Source organism: Oncorhynchus mykiss, chromosome 11 (assembly GCF_013265735.2).
Source record: "Oncorhynchus mykiss isolate Arlee chromosome 11, USDA_OmykA_1.1, whole genome shotgun sequence".
Taxonomy (NCBI): Eukaryota; Metazoa; Chordata; class Actinopteri; order Salmoniformes; family Salmonidae; genus Oncorhynchus; species Oncorhynchus mykiss.
In genome coordinates, this window is record NC_048575.1 from 3,572,143 (window position 1) to 3,597,561 (window position 25,419).

The following is a 25,419-nucleotide window of genomic DNA, read 5'->3' on the forward strand; positions in this document are numbered from 1 at the left end:
AGCCGTGGTGCCTAGGTACCCAGCCGTGGTGCCCAGCCGTGGTGCCCAGGTACCCAGCCGTGGTGCCCAGGTACCCAGCCGTGGTGCCTAGGTACCCAGCCGTGGTGCCCAGCCGTGGTGCCCAGCCGTGGTGCCCAGGTGCCCAGCCGTGGTGCCTAGGTGCCCAGCCGTGGTGCCCAGCCGTGGTGCCCAGGTGCCCAGCCGTGGTGCCTAGGTACCCAGCCGTGGTGCCCAGCCGTGGTGCCCAGGTACCCAGCCGTGGTGCCCAGGTACCCAGCCGTGGTCCCAGCCGTGGTGCCCAGCCGTGGTGCCCAGGTGCCCAGCCGTGGTGCATAGGTACCCAGCCGTGGTGCCCAGGTACCCAGCCGTGGTGCCCAGCCGTGGTGCCCAGGTACCCAGCCGTGGTGCCCAGCTGTGGTGCCCAGGTACCCAGCCGTGGTGCCCGGCCGTGGTGCCCAGCCGTGGTGCCCAGGTACCCAGCCGTTGTGCCCAGCTGTGGTGCCCAGGTACCCAGCCGTGGTGCCCAGGTACCCAGCCGTGGTGCCCAGGTACCCAGCTGTGGTGCCCAGCCGTGTCTGTACGCATGCTGTGAAAGAGAGGATAGTTAGGTTGTGTGTGAGTGAGTGAGTGTACCTGCTCTTATCTCACTGGGTTTTCAAAGGGTGGGTGGGTGCATGGTAGCAACACATGACAACACAGCATGGTAGCAACACAACATGACAACATAGTATGGTAGCAACACAACATGACAACATAGTATGGTAGCAACACAACATGACAACACAGCATGGTAGCAACACAACATGACAACACAATATGGTAGCAACACATGACAACACTGCATGGTAGCAATACAACATGACAACACAGTATGGTAGCACAAAGGCAAGAAGACAATACATCACACAAAGCAGCCACATTTGTCAGTAAGAGTGTCCATGATGGAGTCTTTGAATGAAGAGATGGAGATCCTATCCCGCAGCAGAGCAGTGAGGTCCTGCAGACTGGATTTAGGTCTTTGTGGGCCAGCCGACGGGCATAGCTCCGTTTGTGAAAGAAGGATTTGGATTTGAGATATAAGCACAGGGGGTCTGGGTGGTATGTTATCCCTGATGGAGAGGGAGGGAGGGAGGGAGAGAGGGAGAGATGCGTTGTGAGTGTGTTGCGTTGTGAGTGTGTTGCTGTTCTAATGCGGTGTGTGTGTGTGTGTGTGTGTTGCAGGACGGCTCATGCCAGGACGAAGGGAGAGGCAGCAGACCAGGCAGCTCTCTCTGCCAGACAGGATTGTGACATCGCTAGGGCCGTCGCTAGGGAGCTGTCTCCAAACTTCCACCAACCAGGTAACATTCTAGACCACCAGATTCGTCCTGAACTGCCCTGTATCAGTCCATTCACTATGTATTAGTCAGAGCCAGATTAAAGGTTCTGACGACGCCATAACAGTTTGATGCACCGAACTATGCATGCATTTACCTGACTTCAGCAACTCGCCAGGTAACCTGTCGGCCCAATAGCAAAACATCTCGAAGCATATGGGAACAGCAGACTGGGATAGGGGGGAAAATTGAAAATGTCCGTAAACACACCAGCCCAGCTGGTCTGCACATGCTCTGAGGACGCGGCTGGGGATGCCATCTGGGCCAGCAGCCTTGCGAGGGTTAACACGTTTAAATGTTTTACTCATGTCGGTCACGGAGAAGGAGAGCCCACAGTCCTTGGTAGCGGGCCAAGTCTGTGGCACTGTATTATCCTCAAAGCGGGCAAAGAAGGTGTTTAGTTTGTCTGGTCGCAAGACGTCGGTGTCCGTGACGTGGCTGGTTTTCTTTTTGTCGTCTGTGATTGTCTGTAGATCCTGTCACATACGTCTCGTGTCTGAGCCATTGAATTGCGACTCCACTTTGTCTCTATACTGACATTTTGCTTGTTTGAATGCCTTGCAGAGGGAATTATTACACTGTTTGTATTCGGCCATATTCTCAGTTGTCTTTCCATTGTTAAATGCAATGGTTCCGCGCTTTCAGTTTTGTGCAAATGCTGCCATCAATCCACGGTTTCTTGGTTAGGGTAGGTTTTAATAGTTACAGTGGGTACGACATCTCCAATGCACTTCCTTATAAACTCACTCACTGAATCAGTTTATAAATCTATATTATTCTCTGAGGCTACCCGGAACATGTCCCAGTCCGCGTGATCATAACAATCTTGAAGCGGGGATTCCGATTGGTCAGACCAGCATTGAATGGTCCTTAGCACGGGTACTTCCTGTTTGAGTTTCTGCCTATAGGATGGGAGGAGCAAAATGGATTCGGGGTCAGATTTGACAAAAGGAGGGCAGGGGAGGGCCTTGTATGCACCGCAGAAGTTAGAGTAGCAGTGATCCAGTGTTTTTCCAGCGCGAGTGCTACAATCAATATGCTGATATAATTTAGGAAGCCTTGTTCTCAAATCCCCAGCTACAATAAATGCAGCCTCAGGATATGTTGTCCAGTTTACATAAAGTCCAGTGAAGTTCCTTCAGGGACGACGTGGTATCGGCTTGAGGGGAGATATACACGGCTGTATACAATAACCGAAAATAATTCTCTAGGGAGATAATACATTTGATTGTGAAGAATTCTAGGTCAGGGAAACAAAAGGACTTGAGTTCCTGTATGTTGTTAATCATGAAACATACACCCCCACCCTTCTTCTTCCCGGAGAGATGTTTATTCCTGTTGGCATGACGCATAAAGATTCCAGGTGGCTGTACCGACTCAGACAGCACGTCCCGAGAGAGCCATGTTTCCATGAAACAGGAGTATGTTACAATCCCTGATGTCTCTCTGGAAAGCAACCATTGCCCTGATTTCGTCGACCTTGTAATCTAGAGACTGGACATTAGCGAGTAATGTACTCGGAAGCGGTGGGTCGTGTGCACGCCTCTGAAGTCCACCCAGAAGACCACTCCGTCTTCCTTTTCTCCGGCAGGGTTGTTTTGGGTCAACCTCTAGAATCAGTTCAGATGCCATGGGTGGCTTGGACAAATGAGTATTCCTGTTCGTAGTGCTGGTAAGTCTTTCTGATATCCAATAGTTCTTAAGATTTCTGGGCTAACCATGTAAGAAATAATACATTTAAAAAATATATATACTGCCAAGTTTCCTAAGGACTAGAAGCGAGGCAGCCCTCTTTGTCGGCACCATGTACCTTGTGTATCAAACCTGTCCTTATACAAACAGGCCCCTATACAAACCGTCAGGGATAGATAGTACAGTAGACGTACACAGTAAACTCATTGCTGCCCCTGGTAACAGGTCCAGGGTTAAAGTTAGAGCCTGAGGGTGTGATTGGTTTAAGCCTCAGTTAGGGTTAGGGTTAGTGCACTTTTTAGGGAATAGGGTGCCATTCACTACAGAGACATCTGCCATTCTGGGTAATTTTAGACCAGAGTCTGTGAGGAAGGTTTCTTAGACCACAATGAACCCACTGTGTTTCAACTGTGACAAAAACAGACTGTTAGGACGTGGTAGGAATGGGTACAGTACAGTACAGAATGACTTCTTTCAGACTCAAGAGGGGAATTGGTAGAGCATGGCTCAGTTAGTAGAGCATGGTTCTTGCAACGCAAGGATAGTGGGTTTGATTCCTGGGACCATCCATACGTAAACATATTATATGCACGCTTGACTGTAAGTTGCTTTGGATAAAAGCGTTTGCTAACATCATTATAACATATAGTGGGGCAAAAAATTATTTAGTCAGCCACCAATTGTGCAAGTTCTCCCACTTAAAAAGATGAGAGAGGCCTGTAATTTTCATCATAGGTACACTTCAACTATGACAGACAAAATTAGAAAAAAACATCCAGAAAATCACATTGTAGGATTTTTAATGAATTTATTTGCAAATTATGGTGGAAAATAAGTATTTGGTCACCTACAAACAAGCAAGATTTCTGGCTCTCACAGACCTGTAACTTCTTCTTTAAGAGGCTCCTCTGTCCTCCACTCGTTACCTGTATTAATGGCACCTGTTTGAACTTGTTATCAGTATAAAAGACACCTATCCACAACCTCAAACAGTCACACTCCAAACTCCACTATGGCCAAGACCAAAGAGCTGTCAAAGGACACCAGAAACAAAATTGTAGACCTGCACCAGGCTGGGAAGACTGAATCTGCAAAAGGGAAGCAGCTTGGTTTGAAGAAATCAACTGTGGGATTAATAATTAGGAAATGGAAGACATACAAGACCACTGATAATCAATCTCCCTCGATCTGGGGCTAGCAGTAGGTTTATTTCATTGGTATTATTATTAGACAGTAGTTTATTAGTTGTAATTAATTATTGTTTAGTTTATTATCATTTGGATAGTCTTGAAAACGATTTCATCCTGATATAAAACATGTTATTTTTAATTCTGTAGTAGTATCTGCAAATATAGAAATGTCCCTTTTATCTAGTCCAAGACACACACACACACACACACAAAGACACGCACCTACACAAACACACACACATACATACACACAGATACACACAGAGTGCCCCGTGCATCGTGTATTCTGTTGGTTACTATCGTATTTTCTGACTGACTCCTGTGGCTGACATATTTCTGGCATGTGTGATTAAAATCAAATCAAGGCCACTCACACATAAAGAGCTTATTTAACTGATCTGACCTTCCGTATCTCTCGCTCTCGCCGTCACGTGTCACTGCATGTGAGCGACCCCCTCCAGCTCCCTCTCCTCGCTCCCTTGCTCAGAACAACAGAAGAGAAAGACAATGATGAGTAGTTAGACACGTTAATGCGATTTATTGTGGATAGTCAGATTAATATAGTAGTTTTGTTTTTAAAACGATTTCCCTAATAATACTGTTTCCATGGACACGTCTCAAATCAGGATAAATGCAGAAAATTGGCAATCAATCAAAATCAACGTTCTCCCACAGCAAACATGTTAATTATGGGAAGAGTATTTTACACTGAGTTCAGACATATAAAGTTTGCATATAGAAAACTACTACTACTAAGACTCATATGTTACGTTGTTCTGAACTAAAGAGGGAGGCTCGCTCAGCCTGATACTAGCATGCAAATACACCTGGATTGGCAATTAAGGATTTTACATGTGCGTAGTCAATGCAAAGATTGTTCAGAAAACGGTTAAGAGACACAGTTAGGGCAGCAGGTAGCCTAGCGGTTAAGAGACACAGTTAGGGCAGCAGGTAGCCTAGCGGTTAAGAGACACAGTTAGGGCAGCAGGTAGCCTAGCGGTTAAGAGACACAGTTAGGGCAGCAGGCAGCCTAGCGGTTAAGAGACACAGTTAGGGCAGCAGGCAGCCTAGCGGTTAAGAGACACAGTTAGGGCAGCAGGTAGCCTAGCGGTTAAGAGACACAGTTAGGGCAGCAGGTAGCCTAGCGGTTAAGAGACACAGTTAGGGCAGCAGGTAGCCTAGCGGTTAAGAGAGTTGGGCCAGTAAACGAAAGATCTCTGGTTTGAATCCCTGAGCAGACTATGTGAAATATCTGCCCGATGTGCCCTTGAGCAAAGTACTTAAAACCCTAATTGCTTCTGTAAATCGCTCTGGAGAAGAGTGCCTGCTAAATTACAAAAAAAATGTGAGAGAAAAATACGCACACACACCAGTACTTCCTGTAACCCTGATTGATTTTAGGTTCCTCTTGTTAAGGTGCTTCATCCCACATTAAGGTCAGCAGGAGTTAGGGAATGAACCATCAGAACGATGTGTGTGTTGGAGCGTGTGCCTGCTCTCTAGTGCGTGTGTTTGTGTTGTGTGTGTGTGTGTGTGTGTGTGTGTGTGTGTGTGTGTGTGTGTGTGTGTGTGTGTGTGTGTGTGTGTGTGTGTGTGTGTGTGTGTGTGTGTGTGTGTGTGTGTGTGTGTGTGTGTGTGTGTGTGTGTGTGTGTGTTGGCGTGGAAACATGCCCCAGGATTAGCATGAAGCGATCTGACATCTGTGGCTGAAACAAAAGCTTTAGTACTATGCTACTGTATTATTATACTACTATATTACTATGCTACTATATTATTATACTACTATATTACTATGCTACTATATTATTATACTACTATATTACTATGCTACTATATTATTATACTACTATAGTACTATGCTACTATATTATTATACTACTATATTACTATGCTACTATATTATTATACTACTATATTACTATGCTACTATATTATTATACTACTATATTACTATGCTACTATATTATTATACTACTATATTACTATGCTACTATATTATTATACTACTATATTACTATGCTACTGTATTATTATACTACTATATTACTATGCTACTATATTATTATACTACTATATTACTATGCTACTATATTATTATACTACTATATTACTATGCTACTATATTATTATACTACTATATTACTATGCTACTATATTATTATACTACTATATTACTATGCTACTATATTATTATACTACTATATTACTATGCTACTATATTATTATACTACTATATTACTATGCTACTATATTATTATACTACTATATTACTATGCTACTATATTATTATACTACTATATTACTATGCTACTGTATTATTATACTACTATATTACTATGCTACTATATTATTATACTACTATATTACTATGCTACTGTATTATTATACTACTATATTACTATGCTACTATATTGTTATACTACTGTATTACTATACTACTCTTACTGTACTACTCTATTACATACTACTTTACTGTACTATGTTACTATACTACTATATTGCTGTACTACTGTATTACTATACTACTGTATTATTATACTACTCTATTACTATTCTACTATATTACTATACTACTGTATTACTATACTACTTTACTGTGCTATGTTACTATACAACTGTACTACTGTATTATTATACTACTGTATTATTATACTACTGTATTACTATACTACTCTATTACTATTCTACTATATTACTATACTACTGTATTACTATACTGCTGTATTACTACACTACTATGTTACTATACTACTGTATTACTATACCACTTTGCTGTACTATGTTACTATACTACTATTACTATACTGCTGTATTACTATACTGCTATATTACTATACTACTATACTACTGTATTATTATAAAACACTATTACTATTCTACTGTACTGCTATACTACTATATTACTATACTACTGTATTAGTATACTACTACTATTAACATACTGCTGTATTACTATACTACTATATTACTATACTACTGTATTACTATACCACTTTAATGTACTATGTCACTATACTACTATATTACTATACTGCTGTATTGCTATACTACTATGCTACTTTACTGTACTATGTTACTATACTACTATATTACTATACTACTATGCTACTTTACTGTACTATTTTACTGTACTACTATGTTACTATATTACTATACTATCCTGCTTTACTGTACTATGTTACTATACTACTATGCTACTTTACTGTACTATGTTGCTATACTACTATATTGCTATACTACTATGCTACTTTACTGTACTATGTTACTGTACTACGATACTAATATATTACTATACTACTATGCTACTTTACTGTACTATGTTACTGTACTACTATACTAATATATTACTATACTACTATGCTACTTTACTGTACTATGTTACTGTACTGTATATTACCATACCACTGTATTACTATACTACTTTACTGTACTATGTTACTATACTACTGTATTACTATACTACTTTGCTGTACTATGTTACTATACTACTGTATTACTATACTACTTTACTGTACTGTATTACTATACTACTGTATTACTGTACTACTATATTACCATACTACTGTATTACTATACTACGTTACTGTACTGTGTTACTATACTACTTTACTGTACTGTTACTATACTACTGTATTACTATACTACTGTATTACTATACTACTTTACTGTACTGTTACTATACTACTGTATTACTATACTACTGTATTACTATACTGCTTTACTGTACTGTATTACTATACTACTGTATTACTATACTACTTTACTGTACTGTTACTATACTACTGTATTACTATACTACTTGACTGTACTGTATTACTATACTACTGTATTACTATACTACTTTACTGTACTATGTTACTATACTACTGTATTACTATACTACTTTACTGTGCTATGTTACTATACTACTGTATTACTGTACTACTTTCCTGTACTATGTTACTATACTACTGTATTACTATACTACTTTACTGTACTGTTACTATACTACTGTATTACTATACTACTGTATTACTATACTGCTTTACTGTACTGTATTACTATACTACTGTATTACTATACTACTTTACTGTACTGTTACTATACTACTGTATTACTATACTACTTGACTGTACTGTATTACTATACTACTGTATTACTATACTACTTTACTGTACTGTTACTATACTACTGTATTATTATACTTCTGTATTACTATACCACTTTACTGTACTGTATTACTATACTACTGTATTACTATACTACTGTATTACTAGGAGGATGAAGAGTGCAGAGAATGATAGAGGAAGAGAGAGGTTGGAATAGAAGGATGGAGAATAGAGGGAAAAATGAGAAAGAGTCTGAGGTTTGACAGTTTTGTTTGTGTGGGAGAATTCTGTCAGTTCTTTATACTGTCACTGTACCAGCTAGTGATGCAGTCCCAGTTGTTTGTTCACCTGCAAATCTGAGGCCCACACCCGACTCTAACCTGCAGGTAGTCATATAGAAAATGCAGTGTACAGTCAGAGACAGCGGAGCGATTTTTTTTGACGGAGTGCAGGATTTATTTTCTGATGTCATTCCTGCCCTAGAAAACTATCATCTCTGCTTCTCTCACGCAGCAGACATTTAGGGACCGGGGAGAAAATGCAATGCCTCAACAATAACAACAAAAACATACATTTTCAGTTTGACTGGTTTTAAGGAAATTAAAATCAGTGATAGTGACCCAACATGTTTTCTGATAAGATTTAATTCTGGCTTGGATGCATATTTTATGATGCTGATGAAGATGGCACCTTTATAGACGGTCCCTAACAAGTATTCATTCTCTCAAAATACTGAAATAAATAAATCAATATTTTCCACTTCTATTCCACTTCTATTCCACTTCTATTCCACTTCTATTCCTTAGTCAAAATGTACATTTGGTGTTTCATTTTACTGCAAGAAATACCTAATTCTGCAGGAGTTAATATTATATTAGACGATATGAGAGGTTATAAACCTATATGAGAGGTTATAGACCTATGTGAGAGGTTATAAACCTAGATAATATGATATTAGACTATATGAGAGGTTATAGACCTAGAGTTAATATTATATTAGACGATATGAGAGGTTATAAACCTATATGAGAGGTTATAGACCTATGTGAGAGGTTATAAACCTAGTTAATATGATATTAGACTATGTGAGAGGTTATAGACCTATGTGAGAGGTTATAAACCTAGTTAATATGATATTAGACTATGTGAGAGGTTATAAACCTAGTTAATATGATATTAGACTATATGAGAGGTTATAGACCTAGAGTTAATATTATATTAGACGATATGAGAGGTTATAAACCTATATGAGAGGTTATAGACCTATGTGAGAGGTTATAAACCTAGAGTTAATATTATATTAGACTATATGAGAGGTTATAGACCTATGTGAGAGGTTATAAACCTAGAGTTAATATTATATTAGACTATGTGAGAGGTTATAAACCTAGAGTTAATATTATATTAGACTATATGAGAGGTTATAAACCTAGAGTTAATATTATATTAGACTATGTGAGAGGTTATAAACCTAGAGTTAATATTATATTAGACTATATGAGAGGTTATAAACCTAGAGTTAATATTATATTAGACTATGTGAGAGGTTATAGACCTAGAGTTAATATTATATTAGACTATGTGAGAGGTTATAAACCTATAGTTAATATTATATTAGACTATGTGAGAGGTTATAGACCTATAGTTAATATTATATTAGACTATGTGAGAGGTTATAGACCTAGAGTTAATATTATATTAGACTATGTGAGAGGTTATAAACCTATAGTTAATATTATATTAGACTATATGAGAGGTTATAAACCTAGAGTTAATATTATATTAGACGATATGAGAGGTTATAGACCTAGAGTTAATATTATATTAGACTATGTGAGAGGTTATAGACTTATGTGAGAGGTTATAAACCTAGAGTTAATATTATATTAGACTATGTGAGAGGTTATAGACTTATGTGAGAGGTTATAAACCTAGAGTTAATATGATATTAGACTATATGAGAGGTTATAGACCTATATGAGAGGTTATAGACCTACAGTCAGTGTCCAGATTCAGTTTGGCTGCTGTTCCATCTAACCCATCTGAACAGTAGGCTACAGTTCCCTTGACGTACCATTTTGACGTCCCCTGTCTTGTGACTCTCAGTTGTGTATAGCGCCTCACAATCATCACACGGCCGGCAACACAATCACCCTCTTTTATCACCTTACCAAGTCTTTCCCAAACATTACTGTTCTGGCCCTACCCCCCATTCCACAGCTTTTCTCTTATTGAATTCAACTCCAACATTGTCCTTCAACTCCAACATTGTCCTTCAACTCCAACATTGTCCTTCAACTCCAACATAGTCCTTCAACATTGTCCTTCAACTCCATCATTGTCCTTCAACTCCAACATTGTCCTTCAACTCCAACATTGCCCCCCCCCAACATTTGTCGATTTGGTGTGTATTTGGCGATTGGTGTGTATTTGGCGATTGGTGTACAGTTATGCCCTGAAGCTCAGCCTCACATACTAACTAACGCCAGATAAAAAATAAACACTTGTTCACTTGTTCATGACCAGAACCCTGGTATAAACATAGGGCTCTGGTCAAAGTAGTGCACTATATCGAGTATAGGATGCCATTTGGGACACACCCATAGCCAGGTATGTTCAGATCGAGTGTGTTTATTTCAGCACAGTCATTCGTGGTTATTAGTAGTAGCTGGGCCTGTATTAGAGACCCTGTATTAACAGGCATGCTTAGCAGGTTATCTGTCTGTCATGTGATCAACGCTGAGATAAACGCAGTCAGCGGACGTCCTGTGATGTTTTCATTTGGGACGTATTTAAAATCTAGTTCTGGAACACGTCGTCACATCCCAGCCGACTCTTTTTTAACTTGTCATTCCCTGGCAGAGACGATAACACAGCAGTAACTACAACACTGACGTCATGGCCGATAACATGGCCAGATTATAGGAGATGTGAGTCTCGCATTGCGCATCACCGTGGTCAAGAGGTCGACGTGATTCACTTCACTGTATATCAGCTCGTATATCAAAAGACAAACCAAGTGTACAGACACACACACACACACACACACACACACACACACACACACACACACACACACACACACACACACACACACACACACACATACACACACACACACACAGACACACATGCACACACACACACACACACACACATACACACACACACACACACACACACATACACACACACACACACACACACACACACACACACACACACACACACACACACACACACACATACACACACACACACACACACACACACACACACACATACCAGGTACAACATTCAAATAATTTTGAAACAACAGATTATGATGTCAACATAGCAACAGTTTGTCAGAGCAACAGCAGCTTTTCAAAATGGGAGCTGGTGCCAGTGGGGGCCATTTGACTATAGACCAGGGGGGGGCCCTTTGACTATAGACCGGGGGGGGGGGGCGTTTGACTACATACCAGGGGGGGGGGGCCCTTTGACTACATACCAGGGGGGGCCCTTTGACTATAGACCAGGGGGGGGCCCTTTGACTATAGACCAGGGGGGGCCCTTTGACTAGATACCAGGGGGGGGGGGGGCCTTTGGCTATAGACCAGGGGGGGCCCTTTGACTAGATACCAGGGGGGGGCCCTTTGACTAGATACCAGGGGGGGCCCTTTGACCACCAGGGGGGGGGGGCTTTGGCTATAAACCAGGGGGGGCCCTTTGACTAGATACCAGGGGTGACCCTCTGACTAGATATCAGGGGGGGGGCCCTTTGACTAGATACCAGGGGTGACCCTTTGACTAGATACCAGGGGGGGGGGGCTTTGACTAGATACCAGGGGGGGGCCTTTGACTACAGACCAGGGGGGGGGCCCTTTGACTAGATACCAGGGTGGGGGCCTTTGACTACAGACCAGGGGGGGGGCCTTTGACTAGATACCAGGGGGGGGGTGGGGGGGGGCTTTGACTACAGACCAGGGGGGTTCCTTTGACTAGATACCAAGGGGGGGCCCTTTGACTAGATACCAAGGGGGGGGGCCTTGGACTAGATACCAGGGGTGACCCTTTGACTAGATACCAGGGGGGGCCCTTTGACTAGATACCAGGGGGGGGGGGGGGGGGGGGCTTTGACTAGATACCAGGTGGGGGCCTTTGACTACAGACCAGGGGGGGGGCCCTTTGACTACAGACCAGGGGGGGGGCCCTTTGACTACAGACCAGGGGGGGAGCCCTTTGACTACAGACCAGGGGGGGGGGCTTTGACTAGATACCAGGGGGGGGGCCTTTGACTAGATACCGGGGGGGGGGCTTTGACTACAGACCAGGGGGGTTCCTTTGACTAGATACCAAGGGGGGGCCCTTTTACTAGATACCAAGGGGGGCCCTTTTACTAGATACCAGGGGGGGGCCTTTGACTAGATACCAGGGGGGGGCCCTTTGACTACAGACCAGGGGGGGTCCTTTGACTAGATACCAGGGGGGGGGGGGGGCCCTTTGACTACAGACCAGGGGGGTTCCTTTGACTAGATACCAAGGGGGGGCGTTTGACTACATACCAGGGGGGGGGTCCTTTGACTACATACCAGGCGGGGTTCCTCTGACTACATACCAGGGGGGGGCCTTTGACTAGATACCAGGGGGGGGCCTTTGACTACAGACCAGGGGGGGGCCCTTTACTAGATACCAGGGGGGGGCCTTTGACTAGATACCAGGGGGGGGCCCTTTGACTACAGACCAGGGGGGGTCCTTTGACTAGATACCAGGGGGGGGGGGGGCCCTTTGACTACAGACCAGGGGGGTTCCTTTGACTAGATACCAAGGGGGGGCGTTTGACTACATACCAGGGGGGGGGCCCTTTGACTACATACCAGGCGGGGTTCCTCTGACTACATACCAGGGGGGGGCCTTTGACTAGATACCAGGGGGGGGCCTTTGACTACAGACCAGGGGGGGGCCCTTTGACTAGATACCAGGGTGGGGGCCTTTGACTACAGACCAGGAGGGGGGCCCTTTGACTACAGACCAGGGGGGGAGCCCTTTGACTACAGACCAGGGGGGGGGCTTTGACTAGATACCAGGGGGGGGGGGCCTTTGACTAGATACCGGGGGGGGGGGGGGCTTTGACTACAGACCAGGGGGGTTCCTTTGACTAGATACCAAGGGGGGGCCCTTTTACTAGATACCAAGGGGGGCCCTTTTACTAGATACCAGGGGGGGGCCTTTGACTAGATACCAGGGGGGGGCCCTTTGACTACAGACCAGGGGGGGTCCTTTGACTAGATACCAGGGGGGGGGGGCCCTTTGACTACAGACCAGGGGGGTTCCTTTGACTAGATACCAGGGGGGGGGCCCTTTGACTACAGACCAGGGGGGTTCCTTTGACTAGATACCAAGGGGGGTTCCTTTGACTAGATACCAAGGGGGGTTCCTTTGACTAGATACCAGGGGGGGCCCTTTGACTACATACCAGGGGGGGCCCTTTGACTGTAGACCAGGTGGGGCCCTTTGACTATAGACCAGGTGGGGCCCTTTGACTATAGACCAGGGGGGGCCCTTTGACTATAGACCAGGGGGGGGCGTTTGACTACATACCAGGGGGGGGGGGCCTTTGACTACATACCAGGCGGGGTTCCTCTGACTACATACCAGGGGGGGGCCTTTGACTAGATACCAGGGGGGGCCCTTTGGCTAGGGGGGGGCCCTTTGGCTAGATACCAGGGGGGGCCCTTTGACCACCAGGGGGGGGGTTTTGGCTATAAACCAGGGGGGGGCCTTGGACTAGATACCAGGGGGGGCCCTTTGTCTAGATACCAGGGGTGACCCTCTGACTAGATATCAGGGGGGGGGCCTTTGACTAGATACCAGGGGGGGGCCTTTGACCACCAGGGGGGGGGTTTTGGCTATAAACCAGGGGGGGGCCTTGGACTAGATACCAGGGGGGGCCCTTTGTCTAGATACCAGGGGTGACCCTCTGACTAGATATCAGGGGGGGGGCCTTTGACTAGATACCAGGGGGGGGCCTTTGACTAGATACCAGGGGGGGGCCTTGGACTAGATACCAGGGGGGGCCCTTGGACTATAGACCGGGGGGGGGCCCTTTGACTACATACCAGGGGGGGCCCTTTGACTAGATACCGGGGGGGGAGGGGGCCTTTGACTAGATACCAGGGGGGGGGGGGGCCCTTGGACTATAGACCGGGGGGGGGCCCTTTGACTACATACCAGGGGGGGCCCTTTGACTACATACCAGGGGGGGCCCTTTGACTAGATACCGGGGGGGGGGGGGGCCTTTGACTAGATACCAGGGGGGGGGGGGGCTTTGACTAGATACCAGGGGGGGGCCCTTTGACTAGATACCAGGGTGGGGGCCTTTGACTACAGACCAGGGGGGGGGCCCTTTGACTACAGACCAGGGGGGTAGCCCTTTGACTACAGACCAGGGGGGGGGCTTTGACTAGATACCAGGGGGGGGGGCCTTTGACTAGATACCGGGGGGGGGGGGCTTTGACTACAGACCAGGGGGGTTCCTTTGACTAGATACCAAGGGGGGTTCCTTTGACTAGATACCAAGGGGGGTTCCTTTGACTAGATACCAGGGGGGGCCCTTTGACTACATACCAGGGGGGGCCCTTTGACTGTAGACCAGGTGGGGCCCTTTGACTGTAGACCAGGTGGGGCCCTTTGACTATAGACCAGGTGGGGCCCTTTGACTAGATACCAAGGGGGGTTCCTTTGACTAGATACCAAGGGGGGTTCCTTTGACTAGATACCAGGGGGGGCCCTTTGACTACATACCAGGGGGGGCCCTTTGACTATAGACCAGGGGGGTTCCTTTGACTAGATACCAAGGGGGGTTCCTTTGACTAGATACCAAGGGGGGTTCCTTTGACTAGATACCAGGGGGGGCCCTTTGACTACATACCAGGGGGGGCCCTTTGACTGTAGACCAGGTGGGGCCCTTTGACTATAGACCAGGTGGGGCCCTTTGACTATAGACCAGGGGGGGCCCTTTGACTATAGACCAGGGGGGGGCGTTTGACTACATACCAGGGGGGGGGGCCCTTTGACTACAGACCAGGGGGTTCCTTTGACTAGATACCAAGGGGGGTTCCTTTGACTAGATACCAAGGGGGGTTCCTTTGACTAGATACCAGGGGGGGCCCTTTGACTACATACCAGGGGGGGCCCTTTGACTGTAGACCAGGTGGGGCCCTTTGACTATAGACCAGGTGGGGCCCTTTGACTATAGACCAGGGGGGGCCCTTTGACTATAGACCAGGGGGGGGCGTTTGACTACATACCAGGGGGGGGGGCCCTTTGACTACATACCAGGCGGGGTTCCTCTGACTACATACCAGGGGGGGGCCTTTGACTAGATACCAGGGGGGGCCCTTTGGCTAGATACCAGGGGGGGCCCTTTGACCACCAGGGGGGGGGGGGCTTTGGCTATAAACCAGGGGGGGGCCTTGGACTAGATACCAGGGGGGGCCCTTTGTCTAGATACCAGGGGTGACCCTCTGACTAGATATCAGGGGGGGGGCCTTTGACTAGATACCAGGGGGGGGCCTTGGACTAGATACCAGGGGGGGGCCTTGGACTAGATACCAGGGGGGGCCCTTGGACTATAGACCGGGGGGGGGCCCTTTGACTACATACCAGGGGGGGCCCTTTGACTACATACCAGGGGGGGCCCTTTGACTACATACCAGGGGGGGCCCTTTGACTAGATACCGGGGGGGGGGGGCCTTTGACTAGATACCATGGGGGGGGCCCTTTGACTAGATACCGGGGGGGGGCCCTTTGACTAGATACCGGGGGGGCCCTTTGACTAGATACCAGGGGGGGCCCTTTGACTAGATACCGGGGGGGGCCCTTTGACTAGATACCAGGGGGGGCCCTTTGACTAGATACCAGGGGGGGCCCTTTGACTAGATACCAGGGTGGGGGCCTTTGACTAAAGACCAGGGGGGGCCCTTTGACTAAAGACCAGGGGGGGCCCTTTGACTACAGACCAGGGGGGGGGCCCTTTGACTACAGACCAGGGGGGGGGGGGGGGGCTTTGACTAGATACCAGGGGGGGGCCCTTTGACTAGATACCAGGGGGGGGGCCCTTTGACTACAGACCAGGGGGGTTCCTTTGACTAGATACCAAGGGGGGGCCCTTTTACTAGATACCAAGGGGGGGCCCTTTTACTAGATACCAGGGGGGGCCCTTTGACTAGATACCAGGGGGGGGCCCTTTGACTACAGACCAGGGGGGTTCCTTTGACTAGATACCAGGGGGGGCCCTTTGACTACAGACCAGGGGGGTTCCTTTGACTAGATACCAAGGGGGGGTTCCTTTGACTAGATACCAGGGGGGGGCCCTTTGACTACAGACCAGGGGGGTTCCTTTTACTAGATACCAAGGGGGGTTCCTTTTACTAGATACCAAGGGGGGGCCCTTTGACTACAGACCAGGGGGGTTCCTTTGACTAGATACCAAGGGGGTTCCTTTGACTAGATACCAAGGGGGTTCCTTTGACTAGATACCAAGGGGGGTTCCTTTGACTAGATACCAGGGGGGGGCCCTTTGACTACAGACCAGGGGGGTTCCTTTTACTAGATACCAAGGGGGGCCCTTTTACTAGATACCAGGGGGGGGGCCTTTTACTAGATACCAGGGGGGGCCCTTTTACTAGATACCAAGGGGGGGCCCTTTTACTAGATACCAGGGGGGGGCTTTTACTAGATACCAGGGGGGGCCCTTTGACTCCTTGGGATGTTAATTGGACATTGATGATGTTAGGACATCTGAAAGTTTTTTTGAGATTTGATTTGCGTACGTACTGACAGGACACCGCATCACATCATGGAAGACATCTTCAAAGCCGATGTCGGAGCGATGTCGTCCTGGGGTCTGGACGCTGCTTCTGTTCTTCCAAAATGGTCAACTATTCCCTGATTCTGACCCGAGTTAAGCCTGCGTAAATGGATTCCCCTTTTTATGGACTTTTCTCTCTATGCATTCTGACCTTTGAACTTAAGCATGAGAATAGCATGCTATTCCCCCGCTATTAGTTTGCGTTGGAGATAGAATACATTAAGGTGGTGGTGGTGGTGTGTTTATAGTATAGTAATACATTAAGGTGGTGGTGGTGGTGTGTTTATAGTATAGTAATACATTAAGGTGGTGGTGGTGGTGTGTTTATAGTATAGTAATACATTAAGGTGTGGTGGTGGTGTGTTTATAGTATAGTAATACATTAAGGTGGTGGTGTGTTTATAGTATAGTAATACATTAAGGTGGTGGTGGTGGTGTGTTTATAGTATAGTAATACATTAAGGTGGTGGTGGTGGTGTGTTTATAGTATAGTAATACATTAAGGTGTGGTGTGTTTATAGTATAGTAATACATTAAGGTGTGGTGGTGGTGTGTTTATAGTATAGTAATACATTAAGGTGGTGGTGTGTTTATAGTATAGTAATACATTAAGGTGTGGTGGTGGTGTGTTTATAGTATAGTAATACATTAAGGTGGTGGTGGTGTGTTTATAGTATAGTAATACATTAAGGTGGTGGTGGTGGTGTGTTTATAGTATAGTAATACATTAAGGTGGTGGTGTGTTTATAGTATAGTAATACATTAAGGTGGTGGTGGTGGTGTGTTTATAGTATAGTAATACATTAAGGTGGTGGTGGTGTGTTTATAGTATAGTAATACATTAAGGTGGTGGTGGTGGTGTGTTTATAGTATAGTAATACATTAAGGTGTGGTGGTGTGTTTATAGTATAGTAATACATTAAGGTGTGGTGGTGGTGTGTTTATAGTATAGTAATACATTAAGGTGGTGGTGGTGGTGTGTTTATAGTATAGTAATACATTAAGGTGGTGGTGGTGTGTTTATAGTATAGTAATACATTAAGGTGGTGGTGGTGGTGTGTTTATAGTATAGTAATACATTAAGGTGGTGGTGTGTTTATAGTATAGTAATACATTAAGGTGGTGGTGTGTTTATAGTATAGTAATACATTAAGGTGGTGGTGGTGGTGGTGTGTTTATAGTATAGTAATACATTAAGGTGGTGGTGGTGGTGTGTTTATAGTATAGTAATACATTAAGGTGGTGGTGTGTTTATAGTATAGTTATACATTAAGGTGGTGGTGGTGTGTTTATAGTATAGTAATACATTAAGGTGGTGGTGTGTTTATAGTATAGTAATACATTAAGGTGGTGGTGGTGGTGTGTTTATAGTATAGTAATACATTAAGGTGGTGGTGTGTTTATAGTATAGTAATACATTAAGGTGTGGTGGTGGTGTGTTTATAGTATAGTAATACATTAAGGTGGTGGTGTGTTTATAGTATAGTAATACATTAAGGTGGTGGTGGTGGTGTGTTTATAGTATAGTAATACATTAAGGTGGTGGTGGTGGTGTGTTTATAGTATAGTAATACATTAAGGTGGTGGTGGTGGTGTGTTTATAGTATAGTAATACATTAAGGTGGTGGTGTGTTTATAGTATAGTAATACATTAAGGTGGTGGTGGTGTGTTTATAGTATAGTAATACATTAAGGTGGTGGTGGTGGTGTGTTTATAGTATAGTAATACATTAAGGTGGTGGTGGTGGTGTGTTTATAGTATAGTAATACATTAAGGTGGTGGTGGTGGTGTGTTTATAGTATAGTAATACATTAAGGTGGTGGTGGTGGTGTGTTTATAGTATAGTAATACATTAAGGTGGTGGTGTGTTTATAGTATAGTAATACATTAAGGTGGTGGTGGTGTGTTTATAGTATAGTAATACATTAAGGTGGTGGTGGTGGTGTGTTTATAGTATAGTAATACATTAAGGTGTGGTGGTGGTGTGTTTATAGTATAGTAATACATTAAGGTGGTGGTGGTGTGTTTATAGTATAGTAATACATTAAGGTGGTGGTGGTGTGTTTATAGTATAGTAATACATTAAGGTGGTGGTGGTGGTGTGTTTATAGTATAGTAATACATTAAGGTGGTGGTGTGTTTATAGTATAGTAATACATTAAGGTGGTGGTGGTGTGTTTATAGTATAGTAATACATTAAGGTGGTGGTGGTGGTGTGTTTATAGTATAGTAATACATTAAGGTGGTGGTGGTGTGTTTATAGTATAGTAATACATTAAGGTGGTGGTGGTGGTGTGTTTATAGTATAGTAATACATTAAGGTGGTGGTGGTGGTGTGTTTATAGTATAGTAATACATTAAGGTGGTGGTGGTGTGTTTATAGTATAGTAATACATTAAGGTGGTGGTGGTGTGTTTATAGTATAGTAATACATTAAGGTGTGGTGGTGGTGTGTTTATAGTATAGTAATACATTAAGGTGGTGGTGGTGTGTTTATAGTATAGTAATACATTAAGGTGGTGGTGGTGGTGTGTTTATAGTATAGTAATACATTAAGGTGGTGGTGGTGTGTTTATAGTATAGTAATACATTAAGGTGGTGGTGTGTTTATAGTATAGTAATACATTAAGGTGGTGGTGTGTTTATAGTATAGTAATACATTAAGGTGGTGGTGGTGGTGTGTTTATAGTATAGTAATACATTAAGGTGTGGTGGTGGTGTGTTTATAGTATAGTAATACATTAAGGTGGTGGTGTGTTTATAGTATAGTAATACATTAAGGTGGTGGTGGTGGTGTGTTTATAGTATAGTAATACATTAAGGTGTGGTGGTGGTGTGTTTATAGTATAGTAATACATTAAGGTGGTGGTGGTGGTGTGTTTATAGTATAGTAATACATTAAGGTGGTGGTGGTGTGTTTATAGTATAGTAATACATTAAGGTGGTGGTGGTGTGTTTATAGTATAGTAATACATTAAGGTGGTGGTGGTGTGTTTATAGTATAGTAATACATTAAGGTGGTGGTGTGTTTATAGTATAGTAATACATTAAGGTGGTGGTGGTGGTGTGTTTATAGTATAGTAATACATTAAGGTGGTGGTGGTGTGTTTATAGTATAGTAATACATTAAGGTGGTGGTGTGTTTATAGTATAGTAATACATTAAGGTGGTGGTGTGTTTATAGTATAGTAATACATTAAGGTGGTGGTGGTGGTGTGTTTATAGTATAGTAATACATTAAGGTGTGGTGGTGGTGTGTTTATAGTATAGTAATACATTAAGGTGGTGGTGGTGGTGTGTTTATAGTATAGTAATACATTAAGGTGGTGGTGGTGTGTTTATAGTATAGTAATACATTAAGGTGGTGGTGGTGGTGTGTTTATAGTATAGTAATACATTAAGGTGGTGGTGGTGTGTTTATAGTATAGTAATACATTAAGGTGGTGGTGTGTTTATAGTATAGTAATACATTAAGGTGGTGGTGGTGGTGTGTTTATAGTATAGTAATACATTAAGGTGTGGTGGTGGTGTGTTTATAGTATAGTAATACATTAAGGTGGTGGTGGTGGTGTGTTTATAGTATAGTAATACATTAAGGTGGTGGTGGTGTGTTTATAGTATAGTAATACATTAAGGTGGTGGTGGTGTGTTTATAGTATAGTAATACATTAAGGTGGTGGTGGTGTGTTTATAGTATAGTAATACATTAAGGTGGTGGTGTGTTTATAGTATAGTAATACATTAAGGTGGTGGTGTGTTTATAGTATAGTAATACATTAAGGTGGTGGTGGTGGTGTGTTTATAGTATAGTAATACATTAAGGTGTGGTGGTGGTGTGTTTATAGTATAGTAATACATTAAGGTGGTGGTGGTGGTGTGTTTATAGTATAGTAATACATTAAGGTGGTGGTGGTGTGTTTATAGTATAGTAATACATTAAGGTGGTGGTGGTGTGTTTATAGTATAGTAATACATTAAGGTGGTGGTGGTGTGTTTATAGTATAGTAATACATTAAGGTGGTGGTGGTGGTGTGTTTATAGTATAGTAATACATTAAGGTGGTGGTGGTGTGTTTATAGTATAGTAATACATTAAGGTGGTGGTGGTGGTGTGTTTATAGTATAGTAATACATTAAGGTGTGGTGGTGTGTTTATAGTATAGTAATACATTAAGGTGTGGTGTGTTTATAGTATAGTAATACATTAAGGTGTGGTGGTGGTGTGTTTATAGTATAGTAATACATTAAGGTGGTGGTGGTGTGTTTATAGTATAGTAATACATTAAGGTGGTGGTGGTGTGTTTATAGTATAGTAATACATTAAGGTGGTGGTGGTGGTGTGTTTATAGTATAGTAATACATTAAGGTGGTGGTGGTGGTGTGTTTATAGTATAGTAATACATTAAGGTGGTGGTGTGTTTATAGTATAGTAATACATTAAGGTGGTGGTGGTGGTGTGTTTATAGTATAGTAATACATTAAGGTGGTGGTGTGTTTATAGTATAGTAATACATTAAGGTGGTGGTGGTGGTGTGTTTATAGTATAGTAATACATTAAGGTGGTGGTGGTGTGTTTATAGTATAGTAATACATTAAGGTGGTGGTGGTGTGTTTATAGTATAGTAATACATTAAGGTGGTGGTGGTGGTGTGTTTATAGTATAGTAATACATTAAGGTGGTGGTGTGTTTATAGTATAGTAATACATTAAGGTGGTGGTGGTGTGTTTATAGTATAGTAATACATTAAGGTGGTGGTGGTGTGTTTATAGTATAGTAATACATTAAGGTGGTGGTGGTGGTGTGTTTATAGTATAGTAATACATTAAGGTGGTGGTGTGTTTATAGTATAGTAATACATTAAGGTGGTGGTGTGTTTATAGTATAGTAATACATTAAGGTGGTGGTGGTGGTGTGTTTATAGTATAGTAATACATTAAGGTGGTGGTGGTGGTGTGTTTATAGTATAGTAATACATTAAGGTGGTGGTGGTGGTGTGTTTATAGTATAGTAATACATTAAGGTGGTGGTGTGTTTATAGTATAGTAATACATTAAGGTGGTGGTGGTGGTGTGTTTATAGTATAGTAATACATTAAGGTGGTGGTGGTGGTGTGTTTATAGTATAGTAATACATTAAGGTGGTGGTGTGTTTATAGTATAGTAATACATTAAGGTGGTGGTGGTGGTGTGTTTATAGTATAGTAATACATTAAGGTGGTGGTGTGTTTATAGTATAGTAATACATTAAGGTGTGGTGGTGGTGTGTTTATAGTATAGTAATACATTAAGGTGGTGGTGGTGGTGTGTTTATAGTATAGTAATACATTAAGGTGGTGGTGGTGGTGTGTTTATAGTATAGTAATACATTAAGGTGTGGTGGTGGTGTGTTTATAGTATAGTAATACATTAAGGTGGTGGTGTGTTTATAGTATAGTAATACATTAAGGTGTGGTGGTGGTGTGTTTATAGTATAGTAATACATTAAGGTGTGGTGGTGGTGTGTTTATAGTATAGTAATACATTAAGGTGGTGGTGTGTTTATAGTATAGTAATACATTAAGGTGGTGGTGGTGTGTTTATAGTATAGTAATACATTAAGGTGGTGGTGTGTTTATAGTATAGTAATACATTAAGGTGTGGTGGTGGTGTGTTTATAGTATAGTAATACATTAAGGTGGTGGTGTGTTTATAGTATAGTAATACATTAAGGTGTGGTGGTGGTGTGTTTATAGTATAGTAATACATTAAGGTGGTGGTGTGTTTATAGTATAGTAATACATTAAGGTGGTGGTGTGTTTATAGTATAGTAATACATTAAGGTGGTGGTGGTGTGTTTATAGTATAGTAATACATTAAGGTGGTGGTGGTGTGTTTATAGTATAGTAATACATTAAGGTGGTGGTGGTGGTGGTGTGTTTATAGTATAGTAATACATTAAGGTGGTGGTGGTGGTGTGTTTATAGTATAGTAATACATTAAGGTGTGGTGGTGTGTTTATAGTATAGTAATACATTAAGGTGGTGGTGGTGTGTTTATAGTATAGTAATACATTAAGGTGGTGGTGGTGGTGTGTTTATAGTATAGTAATACATTAAGGTGGTGGTGGTGGTGTGTTTATAGTATAGTAATACATTAAGGTGGTGGTGTGTTTATAGTATAGTAATACATTAAGGTGTGGTGGTGTGTTTATAGTATAGTAATACATTAAGGTGGTGGTGGTGTGTTTATAGTATAGTAATACATTAAGGTGTGGTGGTGGTGTGTTTATAGTATAGTAATACATTAAGGTGGTGGTGGTGGTGTGTTTATAGTATAGTAATACATTAAGGTGGTGGTGTGTTTATAGTATAGTAATACATTAAGGTGTGGTGGTGGTGTGTTTATAGTATAGTAATACATTAAGGTGTGGTGGTGTGTTTATAGTATAGTAATACATTAAGGTGGTGGTGGTGGTGTGTTTATAGTATAGTAATACATTAAGGTGGTGGTGGTGGTGTGTTTATAGTATAGTAATACATTAAGGTGGTGGTGTGTTTATAGTATAGTAATACATTAAGGTGGTGGTGTGTTTATAGTATAGTAATACATTAAGGTGGTGGTGTGTTTATAGTATAGTAATACATTAAGGTGGTGGTGTGTTTATAGTATAGTAATACATTAAGGTGGTGGTGGTGGTGTGTTTATAGTATAGTAATACATTAAGGTGTGGTGGTGGTGTGTTTATAGTATAGTAATACATTAAGGTGGTGGTGGTGGTGTGTTTATAGTATAGTAATACATTAAGGTGGTGGTGTGTTTATAGTATAGTAATACATTAAGGTGTGGTGGTGGTGGTGTGTTTATAGTATAGTAATACATTAAGGTGTGGTGTGTTTATAGTATAGTAATACATTAAGGTGGTGGTGGTGGTGTGTTTATAGTATAGTAATACATTAAGGTGGTGGTGGTGGTGTGTTTATAGTATAGTAATACATTAAGGTGGTGGTGTGTTTATAGTATAGTAATACATTAAGGTGGTGGTGTGTTTATAGTATAGTAATACATTAAGGTGGTGGTGGTGTGTTTATAGTATAGTAATACATTAAGGTGGTGGTGTGTTTATAGTATAGTAATACATTAAGGTGGTGGTGGTGGTGTGTTTATAGTATAGTAATACATTAAGGTGGTGGTGGTGGTGTGTTTATAGTATAGTAATACATTAAGGTGGTGGTGTGTTTATAGTATAGTAATACATTAAGGTGGTGGTGTGTTTATAGTATAGTAATACATTAAGGTGTGGTGTGTTTATAGTATAGTAATACATTAAGGTGGTGGTGGTGGTGTGTTTATAGTATAGTAATACATTAAGGTGGTGGTGTGTTTATAGTATAGTAATACATTAAGGTGGTGGTGTGTTTATAGTATAGTAATACATTAAGGTGGTGGTGTGTTTATAGTATAGTAATACATTAAGGTGGTGGTGGTGGTGTGTTTATAGTATAGTAATACATTAAGGTGGTGGTGTGTTTATAGTATAGTAATACATTAAGGTGGTGGTGGTGGTGTGTTTATAGTATAGTAATACATTAAGGTGGTGGTGTGTTTATAGTATAGTAATACATTAAGGTGGTGGTGTGTTTATAGTATAGTAATACATTAAGGTGGTGTTGGTGGTGTGTTTATAGTATAGTTATACATTAAGGTGGTGGTGGTGGTGTGTTTATAGTATAGTAATACATTAAGGTGGTGGTGTGTTTATAGTATAGTAATACATTAAGGTGGTGGTGGTGGTGTGTTTATAGTATAGTAATACATTAAGGTGGTGGTGTGTTTATAGTATAGTAATACATTAAGGTGGTGGTGGTGGTGTGTTTATAGTATAGTAATACATTAAGGTGGTGGTGGTGTGTTTATAGTATAGTAATACATTAAGGTGTGGTGGTGTGTTTATAGTATAGTAATACATTAAGGTGGTGGTGGTGTGTTTATAGTATAGTAATACATTAAGGTGGTGGTGGTGGTGTGTTTATAGTATAGTAATACATTAAGGTGGTGGTGTGTTTATAGTATAGTAATACATTAAGGTGGTGGTGGTGGTGTGTTTATAGTATAGTAATACATTAAGGTGTGGTGGTGGTGTGTTTATAGTATAGTAATACATTAAGGTGTGGTGTGTTTATAGTATAGTAATACATTAAGGTGGTGGTGGTGGTGTGTTTATAGTATAGTAATACATTAAG

General features: G+C 42.5%; 1 protein-coding gene across 2 annotated transcripts in view; it reads left to right on the forward strand.

The window, feature by feature from the left end:
- jph1a (junctophilin 1a) overlaps positions 1-25,419 on the forward strand; it is a 92,756-nt gene that overhangs the window by 48,586 nt on the left and 18,751 nt on the right. For both annotated transcript variants that reach the window (XM_021620035.2, XM_036934667.1), the window contains exon 4: positions 1,222-1,340. In XM_021620035.2, the coding sequence (XP_021475710.2) occupies positions 1,222-1,340 (119 nt within the window). The remainder of the gene's footprint in view (positions 1-1,221; positions 1,341-25,419) is intronic.